The 15,099-nt window shown below is 46.7% G+C and overlaps 2 protein-coding genes across 3 annotated transcripts in view; one reads left to right on the top strand and one right to left on the bottom strand.

Annotated features, from left to right (window-relative positions):
• The window catches only part of LOC118092540 (multidrug resistance-associated protein 1), a 74,312-nt gene extending 70,572 nt beyond the window's left edge, over window positions 1-3,740 (top strand). The window contains exons 30-31 of the mRNA XM_035130680.2: window positions 1,038-1,232; window positions 2,429-3,740. Coding sequence (XP_034986571.2) covers window positions 1,038-1,232; window positions 2,429-2,537 — 304 coding nt within the window. The 3' untranslated portion in view covers window positions 2,538-3,740. The remainder of the gene's footprint in view (window positions 1-1,037; window positions 1,233-2,428) is intronic.
• Window positions 3,741-6,256: 2,516 nt separating this feature from the next.
• The window catches only part of LITAF (lipopolysaccharide induced TNF factor), a 39,580-nt gene continuing 30,737 nt past the window's right edge, over window positions 6,257-15,099 (bottom strand). For both annotated transcript variants that reach the window (XM_035131771.2, XM_035131770.2), the window contains exons 2-4: window positions 12,214-12,407; window positions 10,477-10,633; window positions 6,257-7,535 (exon numbers count right to left, since the gene is read on the bottom strand). In XM_035131771.2, coding sequence (XP_034987662.1) covers window positions 7,427-7,535; window positions 10,477-10,633; window positions 12,214-12,403 — 456 coding nt within the window. In that variant the 5' untranslated portion in view covers window positions 12,404-12,407 and the 3' untranslated portion in view covers window positions 6,257-7,426. The remainder of the gene's footprint in view (window positions 7,536-10,476; window positions 10,634-12,213; window positions 12,408-15,099) is intronic.

Raw genomic sequence — 15,099 nt, 5'->3', positions numbered from 1 at the left:
AGCTACGACATTAACCTCTTTGTGCCATTCTGGAACCCTGAGCAAGTCTTTGGGCAAGTCTGGCTGAGGGTAGCAACATTTCAATACCCTTTTCACTCTCACTTCTTTTAAAACCAAGTCCCACACTGTAAAAAACAAACAAACCCTAACCTCTCAGTGCAAAACCCACATTTTGTCCACATAATATGTTGTAGGGGCACACTCCCTTGGGCTGTAAAAGAGTCCTCACTTTAGGAGCATTGGGTGAGGACACGTAATTGCACAAAAAGCAATATTAGAAACAGAAACTCAAGCTGCCTTAGTGAGTCACATGGAACCCTGTATGTGAGAGCTGACTCCTCATTTTGTGTGTCTGTGCTTAAGTCTAGTACCTCGGCTCCAAAATGCCTTAGGAGTCAAACATTTCAGCTCCCGAGTGATAGATAACCGGAAGTGATTGTTCCAGTTTTCGAATGTTCTTTAGGAAGCTGAACGTCCGATGGGGCTTCCGCGGCTTCCGATTGGCTGCAGGAGCTTCCTACAGCTAATCAGAAGCCATGCTTTGGTTTCCGAACGTTTCGGAAGTCCCGAACGGATTCTGTTCAGCTTCCAAGGTATGACTGTAGTGGAATCCAAATCAAAGCGAAATCATGCAAAATCTGGTTCTTAAGGTTTTGCTCTGCTTTTTAACATAGGATCTATTTGGTCGTTTTCCTCATGATCACAGAATGCATGTTTCTGCCTCCTCTTGACATAGAATAGTAAGGAATGATGTTAGATATTTTTCGAAAGAGGCTGTTGAATTGAGTTGTGCAGTAGCTTTTAAACAAGCTGTTTAGATTTTGTTTTGTTTTTTAAAGGTTGGCTTTTTCTGGGTCCCAGATCACGGGTGCACATTTGCAGCTGCCTTTTCTTTTCAAAATAAAAGTGAAAGTGGCTAATTCAAGTATGATCTTTAAAAACACTATTAATTAGCTAGTTGGCCCTGAAATGGACTGTTGTTAGAGATTCATTTTTTAAAGTTTTGGGGTTGTTTCCCCCCCCCTTTCTATCTCAAGTGTTGGGCAGCGACAGCTGGTGTGCCTCGCTCGAGCCTTGCTTCGGAAATCTAAAATCCTGGTTTTAGATGAAGCTACAGCGGCCGTGGATCTTGAAACAGATGACCTCATACAGTCAACAATCCGGACGCAGTTTGAGGGCTGCACAGTCCTAACGATAGCACACCGGTTGAACACGATTATGGACTATACACGGTAAAAGTGGATGCTTCTGTTTTGTACACATCTCTCTTTCTCCTTTTTAAAACAAAAAACCAACCCATTGTCTTCTTTCATCCTTGCTATTCTGAAACCTCTGCTGTTGTTTAAAACTGCCATTTTTCTCCCAGTGTGCCTCCAGGCTTGCTTTACTCAAAACTATTTATGTTGTTTTAAACCAGGCATCCCCAAACTTCGGCCCTCCAGATGTTTTGGACTACAATTCCCATCTTCCCCGACCACTGGTCCTGCTAGCTAGGGATCATGGGAGTTGTAGGCCAAAACATCTGGAGGGCCGCAGTTTGGGGATGCCTGTTTTAAACAGTCACTATTTTCCTCTGAGTGTTCTTCCCTTCCAGCTATACTCAAACTTCTCCCTTTTTCGTTCCTCAGCTGCCTCGTGTGAGAGGATATAAATGAAATAATAATAATTTATTTATTTATTTATATCCCATCCATCTGGCTGGGTTTCCTCAGCCACTCTGGGTGGCTCCCAATCAAATATTAAAAACACAATAAAACATCAAACATTAAAGACTTCCCTTTACAGGGTTGCCTTCAGATGTCTTCTAAATGTCAGATAGTTCCCTGTAACCTCACTTCTCGCAGTGAATGGGGTGGAGGTGAAAACGGGGGGCAAACAGGGCTGCAGAACAGAAGTGGCGGCTTAAGAAACAGGCTGGGGAAGGTGAAAAGTGAGCTCCATAGTTGCATAGGGCGGCAAGCGGAAGCTCTGCAGGGTTAATGTGAGGAGGGGAAACAGCAGGGAAGTCGGTGTGTGGAGTGATCTGGGGCACAGCTCTGTGGAATCGAGCCTGTGGCCCATCTAGTCCGGCATGGTGCCCTCGCAGCGGCCAGCCAGATGCCTGTGGGAAGCCTGCAAGCCGGGACCAGAGGGCTCCCCAATTGTGATTCCCTTATACTACCTCTGACAGTAGAGGGAGGAGAACACAGCCATTGTCGCCGGCCGTCAGGGATAGCCTGACCCACTATGATTTGTACTTGTATTTGCAGGTTATCCCTGTGTGTGGCTAGCAGTGTCAAGTGAGGGTTTAGCCTCTGCCCCCTATTTTGCCCTTGGCTCCCATTGATGGACTTCCAGCAGAGAATCAAAACAGACCCTGCGCCTCTGAATTCTGACCCCACCCCCCTGGAACTGCAAATGTGCTGACTACATTTCTGTTTTCTTTTAGGGTGATTGTCCTTGACAAGGGTGAAATTGTGGAATATGGCTCCCCTGGAAGCCTAATCCAGAAGAGAGGCATTTTCTACAGCATGGCCAAAGACTCTGGCTTGGTTTAATGCCCGGTTTGTGGCAGCTCTCGCCGGGGGGTGCAGCTCAGAAGGGGACTGGTGAACCAAACACGGACGAAGACGGCAGCATCTGCCGAAATCCATCAAGCCAAACAATTCCACTCCTTGCAACGTAATGGAGACACAACAGGCACAAAATTACTTCTCTCCTCTACACTTTCCTGACCTTTTAAAGGGTTAGTTTTCAAGCATAGGGATAGCGATGGACAGGTTGTATCTTTGAGCCCCAATCCCATCTATTTACTTAGAGCAGGGGTGGCTATATTTTGGCCCTTCGGATGCTGCTGGTCTGAGTTCCCTCTGACCCCATTGGCCATGACCAAATTGAGTCCCTGGAGAAGGCTTGATTGAATTTGTGCTTAAAACATGGCTTAGCCATCCTTGTTTTTGTGGCAAGGAGCTCTTGGAGACACTGGATAATTTCCTTTTGAAAACCCAACATCTCAATGGGAGAATCCTTTAGGATGGCTGCTAGAGAGGATAGGAATAGCACAGTCCGAAACTTTAACACCACAAGCAGAAATGCCACATGCTGGCACGGGCGGAGGAGCGAGGGATTCCCCTTCTATTCTGATAAAACATGCTTATTGCATACATCTATCTAGAGCAATCCTGGCTTGTTTTGAGGATGGAGGAAAAAACGAAAATGGAAGACAGGTGATTTTTGTTCTTGGCCATAGGAAGATGGGGATTTGTTTTATTATTCCCAAGAACTTTACCCTGTACCATAAGATACATATATATTTAACCCTGTGGATGAAAGAATCACTCCCAGTTGTAGGCAAAATGCTTTTTTGTTGTGGTTCCAAAAAGCAAAATTCAGCCTAATAGTTTCTGTCTAAGGTCCTTTCTCCTCTCCCCCCCCCCCAAAAGCCGTTGTGTTCTTTTAATTGGAAAGGATCTGCAACAAAACCCACAATTTTTGTGTTCTTCACAGTCATTTTACCAAAGCGAAGCTGGAAGGAAAATCAAACTTATCAGTGCATCTAAATGCTCACTCCAGGATCTTGGAACAGCAGACTTTGAATTATGTTGCTGACTTTTTTTTTAAGACACTTCTTTTCTTAGAATAAAGTTATTTATTTTTTTGTAAATACAATTCTCTAAAGTTAAATAGATCGAAATTTACTTTGGTATTTTTGTAATGACTCATGGAAAGAGCTTTCAGTAAAAACCTTTTTGTTTGGAGAACTGTCCTCGTTCTTACGAGTTATTTGTAAACCTGCAGGGTTGTGTATACAGAGGTGGAAGGTTTTGTCTCCCCAACATGGGAATACTGGACTTATTGTAACACTTTGGGTGTGTGGTTTAATTTGGGTTTTGCAAGGTGAAATATGTGGGTTTTGTGGACAATTGTAAGCTTTTCTATGGTCTTCTGACAAAGGTAGCGAAGATAATTTGTTTTGAACCGAAGCTCTGAACTTTTTAGTGTCATGTGAGGAACAGTCCCATGAAAGCTGGAACAAACAAACAAAGCAAGCTAGGGAATCCTCTTCTGTGGCAACCCCGCGGTCAAACGTCACATGATTTCAAGAGCATGTGATCAGCATGGAAGATTCTAATCAAAGGGGAAACCCATTCTTAAAAGGGAAACTGTTGGAAGGGGCTCTAACTCAGCAGGTCACATGCTGCTCGTCCAAACCTGTTTGGGCCTGTATGAAACTTAAGGCCAAGGCTGGAGACACAGGGATGCAAATTGCAGCATCCCAAGTGAGAAGGCGCATGAGTCACCGGTTTAATGTGTGGGAAGGAGAATGCTCCTACTTTAACCTCCATTGTTCTAGGTTGAAGGCTCCCAGTACCTTTCTGAGCACAATTCAAATTGTTGGTGCTGACCTTTAAAGCCCTAAACGGCCTTGGCCCTGTAAACCTGAAGGAGCGTCTCCACCCCCATCGTTCAGCCCGGACACTGAAATCCAGCTTCGAGGGCCTTCTTGGTGGTTGCACCCTCCCATCAGATGTCAAGGAAATAAACAACTATCTGACTTTTAGAAGGCATCTGAAGGCAGCCCTGTTTAGGGAAATTTTTAATGTTTAATAAATTATTGTATTTTAATACTTCTGTTGAAAGCCGCCCAGAGTGGCTGGGTAAACCCAACCAGATGGGTGGGGTATAAATAAATTATTATTACTGCATTAAGACATGATAAGGGGGGGGGGAGGTGGACAGATGGAGAGGAGAGCCTTCCCAATCCTCTGTACGAATGTGGCAAAATAGCTTATTTTCAGCAGCAGCAGAGAGGACCACCTGCCTTGCTGCATCAGACCAAAGCCATCTGTTCCAGCATCACACACACCCATCCTTTCCATGCCAGTTCCTCTAGGACAGGGGTAGAGAAGCTTTTTGGCTCCGGTGATCAGATCTTTATCCTGGTCCCAGCCCAGGTCCAGCTTTGACAGATGGGTGGGGCAACACACCTGTCAGTCACATGACATCACAATAAAACCACATGTCTGACAGGCGGGTTGTCCTGCCTGCCAAAATCCCTTTGCCCCCCCCCAAGTGCCAGGTGCAGGGGAAAAACACATTTCTCCCTATCGACTGCATTTTGCAAGCACCAGCTGCTTGAGGGCAAAGTCCCTCTCATAGTAGACGTCTCCCACCCACCCCCGGCCGCCCCAAAAAACAGGACTGCTTGGCTTTGGCTGTGAGAGAGATCGCTGTAGAGCTGCCTTACTTAAGAGGAGATGGCAGAAAAAGTTTGCCACCTGCAGATCTCAAAAGCACACCGCATCCCCAATTCAGAAAGTGAAATCTAAAGTAGGAAGAGCCTGCTGGATGAGGAAATCAGTCAGGCATCTGTGAAAAGTTTCCACGTCAGGGTGGGTGGGAGACCTCAGGCAGGGCGGGGGGGTCAGGAGTGGCTTTCGAGGCTGGCTGATTGAGGTCTTGGGGCTCTGGAAGGCCACAAACCCTTCCTTCTAGAACTGCAATAATGCCAGAACACAATACCGTGGTACCTCGGGTTAAGAACTTAATTCGTTCTGGAGGTCCGTTCTTAACCTGAAACTGTTCTTAACCTGAGGTACCACTTTAGCTAATGGGGCCTCCTGCTGAAGCCGCGCCACTGGCGCCCGATTTCTGTTCTCATCCTAAAGCAAAGTTCTTAACCCGAGGTACTACTTCTGGGTTAGCAGAGTCTGTAACCTGAAGCGTTTGTAACCCAAGGTACCACTGTAACAGAAAGCTGCTGGATTAGGCCAATGGCCCATCTCCTGCAGCAACCTGTTTTCCCAGCGGCCAAGTGGGAGCCTGCAAGGGGGACTGCAGCGCAATAGCGCTTTCTCCCCTCCTGCAAGTTGCAGCAACTCGTCCACCAAAGCATGCCACCTCTCTGCAACACAATCATCGGGGTTAGGAGCCACAGATAGCTTCATCCTGCACAGAACCAGCATTAACAGCCAATTTACAAGATGCACCGTTTTATTTAGAGGACGAAACCGTTGTTTAATTCAAACTAGATTACGTGTGTATAGACTCTGCAAAAAAACCACACCAAAAAAACAATGTATTTAAAAATCTCCAGCGGTCTGCTTTCCTTTCAGGCTTAGGTGGGGCAAATCTGGTGTAGATAAATGTGCCCAGATCCGCAGCGGCAGAGCTAAGAGTCTTTTGCAAGCTGCATCCTGCTTGTTAAAAAAGAAATAAAAGCATATATTCAATGCTACTACCCACAATTCCTGCAGGCAAGTCTTCAGCTCTCTGCTGCGTTGTACTTTTAGTTCAGAATAGAAGTAGGTTTCAAGTATCTCCATCATTGTTGCAACTGCTTCCAAAGGGCGCTTGCGATGAACTCGTTTGGCAGCTGCTCACCTGGCCTGCAACTTGCCCGTGGGGATGAAAGGAAAGCAGAGGTTTTTTCCTGTCGCGTCACTGGGGCAGGAAATTTGCGATAGCTACCCCAACAGAATCTAGCCTCAACATTCACAGTACTGGTTTATCTAAATAATCTATTTGGACATTATTTTCCTTAGAATTTGCTCTACACTCTATGGATACATCAGAAACTGGTCCTGTTCTAGCCAAACATGTAAAGAGGAGGGAAGGATCTGAGGCACTCAGCCCTCTGAGATCTTTGATTTGTAGCAGAAAGATGATCATTTTGGTCAGAAAGGCAAAATTCTAGGCCTGGAACCCATTTCCTCACATTTACTTCTCGGCAGTAATTTAAAAATTCTTCGGAAATCTCTTGCCAATGTTCTTGGTGAAGGACTTATATAAAGCTCCAAATGAATACAAAAACAGATTTTGGAGACCCAGGTTCAGGTAGCAAACAAGGGACCTACCAGGCGGTCTCTGAAGTTGAAGAGGCAACCTGAGGTTCTGAGGACCCCTGCAAAATAAAATTTAAAAAACCTGGCCACCAACTTGAAATCAGTTGCTGCAGAAGCCCTGAAGTGCCTCATTTTGTTAGAAGCAACCTTTTAAAAACGGGATTTTTAAACAGGGATCTCATCAACATCCCACAGGGAGAGAGAATTTTGGAACCAAGTGTCTCTTCGGGCTGCATAAAAAGGCCTTAGCAATTTGCACACACAAACAGAGAAATATCATTGAGGTTTCCAATTGCAACGCTTCCTCTCAATGTCAAAAAAGGAGGAGAATGGGGGACAGTGCCAAAGCGCAAAGATGCATTAAGACTCTGCACCAGTTCGGCACTTTTCCGTGGACGGTGCAAGGCATGCTTTTTGCAGGAAAGCACATGCACATGTTGGACGTGAGGCTGGAAAGGTGCATCTCACTTCTTGGCCAAAGGTTGGTCTTCTTGCACCCAAATATTCAGAGGCAAAAAAAAGGCACAGCGAAAAAAATCATTTCCATGAACTCCGGAAAAGAAAAAAAGTATATATTTAAAAAAGCACGGGGCTAACGTTGCTCAGAGACGCCTGTAGGTGCCGACGAGAGCATTGCAGCTGGGACAGTAGTGGTCGACGTCTTGAAGCGAATCCACGCAAAAGGGGATGAGGCAGCAGCCGAAGACACACCTGTCAAGAGAAAGCAGGCAGCCTTCAGAACACAGACTCTTGCCCCAGGTAGTAAAGGTAAAGGGACCCCTGACCATTAGGTCCAGTCGTGACCGACTCTGGGGTTGCGCGCTCATCTCGCATTATTGGCTGAGGGAGCCGGCGTATAGCCTCCAGGTCATGTGGCCAGCATGACAAAACCGCTTCTGGCAAACCAGAGCAGCACATGGAAACGCCATTTACCTTCCCGCTGTAGCGGTTCCTATTTATCTACTTGCATTTTGACATGCTTTTGAACTGCTAGGTTGGCAGGAGCTGGGACCAAGCAACGGAAGCTCACCCCGCCACAGGGATTCGAACCGCTGACCTTCTGATTGGCAAGCCCTATGCTCAGTGGTTTAACCACAGCGCCACCTGGGTCCCCCAGGTAGTAGTAGTAGTAGTAGTAGTAGTAGTAGTAGTAATAATAATAATAATTATTTATTTATTTATACCCCGCCCTCCCCAGTCAAAACCGGGCTCAGGGCGGCTGACACCAGTAAAATTACAATAAGACGTAAAAGAAAAAAAATACTGGTTAAAATACAGATTAAATTTTAAATTTTAAAATGCAGCCTCATTCTAAAGTAGCCCAAATCAAAGCCATAAGGGAGGAAAATATAGGGCAGGCATCCCCAAACTTCGGCCCTCCAGATGTTTTGGACTACAATTCCCATCTTCCCCGACCACTGGTCCTGTTAGCTAGGGATCATGGGAGTTGTAGGCCAAAACATCTGGAGTGCCGCAGTTTGGGGATGCCTGACATAGGGGTTAGACAGTCCAGCCCAAAGGCCAGGTGGAACAGCTCCGTCTTGCAGGCCCTGCGGAAAGATGTCACATCCCGCAGGGCCCTGGTCTGTGAGAGAGCATTCCACCAAGTCGGGGCCAGTACTTAAAAGGCCCTGGCCCTAGTTGAGACCAATCTAGCCACCTTATGGCTCGGGATCTCCAAAATGGTTTTATTTGTGGTACTCCGTGACTGCTGTTTCTGGCTAAGATCAGTAACACGGCTACAGGTGTTAACAATACTGAGCAAGGGAGATGGACCTTCTGGCTCAGCGCAAGGCAGTTTCCTAATGCAATACAGCCCCATCGCATCTTCCTCCTGTTATGTGCATGGAGCATATATGCAAACTTCCGTGCGCACGAGCATCCCTGGTCTTATGCACCTCTGGTGTCAAAAGGGCCTTATCCCTTGCTCGCCAAGCAAAGCAGAGTGCTTAAGAACCCAATAAGAGGTCTGCTGGATCAGGCCAGTAGCCCATCTAGTCCAGCATCCTGTTCTCGCAGCGGCCAAACAGGTGCCTGCCGTGGTCTCCAGCCACTGTTATTTGGAAGCATTGATGCCTTCAGCTGTGGAGGAAGGGCAGAAGAGCTATCATGGCTGGGAGCCACAGATATGCTTTTCCTCAATGAATTTGTCTAACCCTCTTAAGTGGTTAGTGTGTCCGACTAGGACCTTGGAGTTCAAATCCCCGCTCGGCCATGATTCCTGCATTGCAAGGGGTTGGACAGGATAACTCTCTGGGACCTCCCCCCCCCCTTTTAATTCATTCTCTTATTTATATTTTATACCTTTATTTACAAATTTTTAATTTTTGACAAAGTAATAATCATAAATAAATAAGAATAAAAATGTGCACCCCACCATCAAGACCGTTCCATTGTAACTATCCAACCTCCCAAAATTTCAACACCTCTTGCGATGGTTTTGACCCCTTTCCGTTTTAACAGTACAAATTCTACAAATGCCCTCCCTATCTCCTTAAAATCATTCCTCCTGCATTATTGCCCGTCTTACCTTAATGGCACACGTTAATTTGTCGTTAATAACTATATTCCACACCTCTTTATATTATATACCATTATTCCATTTTATATTCTTCTTGCCCCTTCTACTTCCTAGCTATCATAATTCAGGCAGCTGTCAATAAATTTGTGAGCGAGGCCTTCATAGCCTGCAAACCTTCCGCCCCATTATAAATGCAAACTTCTGATAATACTGTAGTGCTACCTCTGGACTTTCGGCCAGTTTTAACCCAGTGATTTCTGTTATCTCCTTAAACACCCTTTGCCACCAAAATTGTACATATTTACACACACACACCCCGGTGACCCAGGTGGTGCTGTGGGTTAAACCACTGAGCCTAGGGCTTGCTGATCAGAAGGTCGGCGGTTCGAATCCCTGCGACGGGGTGAGCTCCCGTTGCTTGGTCCCAGCTCCTGCCAATCTAGCAGTTCGAAAGCACGTCAAAATGCAAGTAGATAAATAGGAACTGCTACAGCAGGAAGGTAAACAGCGTTTCCATGTGCTGCTCTGGTTCGCCAGAAGTGGCTTAGTCATGCTGGCCACATAACCTGGAAGCTGTACGCCGGCTCCCTTGGCCAATAATGCGAGATGAGCGCACAACCCCAGAGTCGGTCACGACTGGACCTAATGGTCAGGGGCCCCTTTACCTTTACAACCCCCCCCCACATGTGAACTTAATTCCCTGTTTCCTGACATCCCCTCAGATAGGACCCCTTCTACCTCGACAACTCCAAAATTATGTGAAGCTCACTGGGTGACCCTGAGCGAGGAACTGCCTCCGGGCCTAACCTACTTTTCAGGGTTGTTATGGACATTACATGAGGAGCAAGAGAACCCACTTACACCACTTCACGCTCCTTGGAAAGGTGGTTGACAAATGCAACAAAATAATAATAATAATAATAATAATAATAATAATAATAATAATATTGGTCATGGACATTCCCCTGATGTAATGTGGGAGCAGCCAACCTGCGGCTGTTCGAGAAATTGCAAGGCTCCTATCTCCCATCAGCCGCAGCCAGCATGCCCAGTGGTCACAGCTCAGCAGCCCCTGGCTTAATGCATACAAGAGAGCAGCATACAAAGGAAGCTGACAAAGGACCTACTTACCCCACCAGGAAGAGGCCACCACAAGCCAGCCAGGTCAGCGCCCCAGAGTTGTGCGAGAGGCGCGTCAAAATGGTTTTTTGACACGCAGGGCAGATCATCTGGACGGGACGGTCGTGGAAGACCAGTGGTGCCTGGACGTAAACCGTCTGAACAGCAACTGGGGCAGCAGAGGAGGCAAAGAGACAAGGGCGATAGGGTCAGACTCCCTTCCTGCTCAACATCGGACTCCCTCTTCCTCTTCCTCCTCCTCCTCAACCCCCGGGCGAAAGTGCCTTGCAAAACGCCTTCCGGCTCACCAGAAGCTCAGATCCGCCGGGAGAAAAGCCAGCTTGGACAACGGTCAGAGACCATGATGGGAGCTGCAGTCTAACTCTGTCTGGAGGGTTATGGGGCTCAGTCCGAGGGGCATATGCTGATGCTATAAAGGCCTGGGGTCCTGTTTGCACTGTGCGTTTAAAGCGCTACGCTACTGTCAGGACTCAAGGTATCCAATCCCTCCCACGGTGGCAGCCAAGAAGTAGATAAACAAGAAGAGTTCTTGCCGAGTCTTTTACGGCTTGGCTCCCAAACAAATCGGCTCCCAAACGCCGCAAACTCGGAAGTAAGTGTTCCGGTTTTCGAACGTTTTTTGGAAGCCGAACATTTGACGTGGCTCCTACAGCCAATCAGAAGCTGTGCCTTGGTTTTCGAACGGTTTCGGGAGTTGAACAGACTCCCAGATCAGATTAAGTTAGAGAACCAGAGTTCCACTGTATTCAATACTCACACAGAGAGACGTAGAAATGTCATCTCTCTTAGAAAATGGCGTTGCTCCAAGTAAAGTCCCGCTCCCTCCGTCTCTCCTATTCTACATCACCCCTGTGCCAGCTGAACTGTGCTTTCTGCCTCTGAGCTTTCTGTTCTCCTACTCTCAATGCCCGCCGGGTCCTGGGAGGTGGGGTCTGGAATGCTGTCTAAAGACACTGAGTCTTGTCTGTCAGCTGCTTCTCCCCTGGTGCTTATTCCTCCTCCTGCCCCTCTCCCAATATTTCCCAGCTTCTCCCCTCTGCAGCCTCTGAGCTTTGACCTTCTGCAAACCACTGTTGTAAATCTATGCTGTCCTCCTCTTCTCGGGAAGGTTCAGGAGGGGAGGGCCGTCTCCACCATTCCTCCTCAGTCCAGTCCTTGACAGCTACCTCTTTAAACAGCCAAGACTCCCCCCAAGGAATCCTGGGAAGTATAGTTTGTTGAGGCTGCTGGGAGATGTTCAGAGGCCCTTGTTCCCCTCACGGAGCTACAGTTCCCAGAGTGCTTTAAACACCAATCCCCCTCAGGGCTGTCTTAAGCATATCGGGCGCCTGGGCGCCGTGGTACGAAGATCGCTCCGGCCCCCCACCCGTTTCCCACCGCGGCTGGCGGGCGGGCACAGGGCGCAGCGCTGCTGCAGCGGGCGCAGCGCCACCCAGCCTTGCCTTAGAGCCGGCCCTGATCCCCCTTCCCAGGGAACCGTAGCTCCGTGAGGGGAACGAGGGCCTCCGAACAACTCCCAGCAGCCTCACCAAACTACACTTCCCAGGATTCCTTGGGGGGAGCCGTGGCTGTTTAAAGAGGTATCGTAGCGCTGTAGATTCAGAGCGCTGGTGGGCTCCAGTTCTGCTCTGAGGGCACCAGGGGGGCCTCATGTTTATAGCCTTCAATCTCCCAGACGGAAGGAAAGTGGGGTGTAAGTGGACCAAAATGGTACAATTGAAGGTTTACCTGGCGGGTGACCTCCTATGACTCCAGGTTGCATGCCATATGGTGGCGCTTGTTGGCCTTTCATAGTTGGTCCAGGTCTAGGCCCCGGGATGGGATAGGGCTGGGGGTATGGAGCAGAAGAATGGAAGCCGGTTGTCTCGGAGTAAGGAGGAGGCTGGGCCCCCTGAAAGCCAGGAGCGGATGGATTCATTTTTCTGGGAAACAGAAAATGAAAAAGTGTGCATGTTATTATTTCCTCAATACCATCTCACCCTTCGTCCCAAAGGACCCAAAGGTTGCAAATGCATCAAAAACACACCTTTTTTTTAAAAAAAATCTAAATGTAAGCTAGTGCTAAAAGCTTGTATCGTTCATATATAGATATCAATATCAATCAATAAGCTTTATTTGCATAGCTGACAGCCATAGCAACAGAATACACGCAATATACAATTAAAAACAACATAGATAAAAGGATCAGTCATAAGACTATGATTATCGTTTACAGTGGTCCTCAACCTTGGGCCTCCAGATGTTTTTGGCCTACAACTCCCATGATCCCTAGCTAGCAGGACCAGTGGTCAGGGATGATGGGAATTGTAGTCTCAAAACATCTGGAGGCCCAAGGTTGAGGACCACAGGTTTAAAAGATAGCCCTTAGTCTCATTGCACCCTCAATGAATCTGGCAACTTGTGTTGTTCTCAGGTCATTTTGATCTGATAGAACAATGTGGCCTCAGTTGGGCGGCCTGGGATAGTTAGAAGTAGTGGTGTAATGAGATCGAGCTGCAAGTCTTTATAGAGGGGACATGACAGAAGGATGTGAGCCACTGTTTCCGTGTTGCCAATTCCACAGGGGCAGAGTCGTTTTTCCGCTGGAATCTTTTGAAATCTACCCTCGAGTACGGCGGAGGGCAGCACATTCAATCTGGCTAAAGTAAAAGCACGTCTCAATTTAGAGATGGTTAATTTATACAGATAGCGTGACAGGGGTTCTAGCTGGAAGGGGGAAAAGGCGGCAAACCAAGGGCAGGATTTCTTTGTGATGGCCAGATTGTTCTGTTGCTCAAGGTCCTTGAGGCGCTGTCCAATTAGCCTTTTTGCATTTATACGGCCCATCATAAGGAGCTGATGTGGATGGAGTCCGCAGGAAAAGAGTTTTTGGTGCGCTAGTTTGGACCACACACTTTTATGAGGGTCCTGTAGGACTAGGGGCAGTAGGCCGGACGGATTTAAATTCATGCGGAGCCAGTAATTCAGTGTTCTTTGCCAGGATCGGGTTTTTTTTACAGAGGGCAGACTTGCTTCCAGACATAATGCAGCATTTGGGACACGGTGGGACTGCAAAAATCTGTCTTAGGAATTTAGCTTGACCAGTTTCAAGAATTCTGCAGTGATTACCCGTCCAGATTTGGGCCCCGTAGAGAATCTGGGCCAGCGGTTTGGCTTGGAAGACTTTGAGGGCTGCTGGAATGTATTTGCAGCCCTTCGTGTGAAAAAAGCGGGATAACATCTTTACGCTTTGGGCTGCTTTTTCTTTGACCCATTTTTGGTGTACGTCCCAAAGCCCTGATGCCTGAAAGACTATGCCCAGATATTTAAAGGCTTTAACTTGCTCAATTAGGTGATTGTCCACTCTATGTTTCCTTGCGAAGACCAAAACTTTGGTTTTCTGGTAGTTTACCACCAATATGCTCTCTTGCAATATGCTGAGAATTCTCCTATCAGCCTTTTGAGGCCTATTTTTGTTCTGAACAGGAGGACTGCATCGTCAGCATATAGAAGCAGTGAAATTGGTTTGGTGGCCAGCTTGGGGGCATGGAATTCCGGCGCTGTTAAGCTTTTGACCATATCGTTGATATATAAATTGAATAAGGCTGGGGCCAGAATACATCCTTGCTTTACTCCTCTAGAGGCTGATATAGGTCCTATAAGTTGGCCATTTGTGGAGGATCTAACATACAACGCGGTTTCTTTATACAGGCCATTGATCAAGAAAAGTAGTCTTTTATCTATAGTGGTGGTATTCAATTTGACCCAGAGTCTGACTCGAGAAATGGAGTCAAAGGCAGCCTTAAGATCTATAAAGGCTGCGTATAAAACCCCCACGGTTTTTTTAGCGTATTTATCAATGAGGTGGGCTTCATATATAGAGATATTATTAAATAAAATGAAGAGCATAAAGAAATGTTTTTACAGCAGGTTGAAAGCAGCAGAAAGTATTCGTTCATTTATTCATCCGCCCGTTCTCCAACTTGTTCCCTGATGGGATTCAAGGCAGCATGCAGATAAAACCAGAATCACTGCAGAATTGTTGGATATTGATAAAGCTATCACTGATCTCCTTGTTCCAAAACATTACAAAAAATATCAGTTTTTTCCATAAACCTTAGAGTGGTTTATATGTATTCTTTTAGTTCAATCACCATTACTATGGACCACATTTCCTCAATCCATTCAGATACCGGTACAATCGCAGATATGCTTCACCCCAATTTTTAAAGTTTTTTTTTAAAATCCTAGCAAGTTGAACACTATTTCTTGATCATTTCCATAATGACATCTTTTAGATAACTAAGCAGAAATATTTTCAGTTCCAAGGATATATGCTATCCTAAAAACAGGATATCTCAAAAGGTTCTAAAACATTTGAAAAGCCAGTATTTCAGAGTTGCCCGGGAACAGTGTCTGTCAGCCATCCAATTCCTGGAGTAAACAGGAAAGTTTTCAAATTCCTCCTGAAAGTCAATAGCAAGGGGGAGCACCTCACGAAGAGGGAGCCACCACCCAAAAGGCCCTGTTCTGCATCAGCACCAATGAGGTGGGCATAGAATGCAGGTATCTTGCTTAGCAGCCATTTGTCTAACCCTCCACTGATTGTCTTAATTGAAAGAAGGGACTTCAAAA

This window comes from Zootoca vivipara, chromosome 14 (genome assembly GCF_963506605.1).
Source record: "Zootoca vivipara chromosome 14, rZooViv1.1, whole genome shotgun sequence".
Taxonomy (NCBI): domain Eukaryota; kingdom Metazoa; phylum Chordata; class Lepidosauria; order Squamata; family Lacertidae; genus Zootoca; species Zootoca vivipara.
This window is presented reverse-complemented; position numbering and strand designations above follow the sequence as displayed.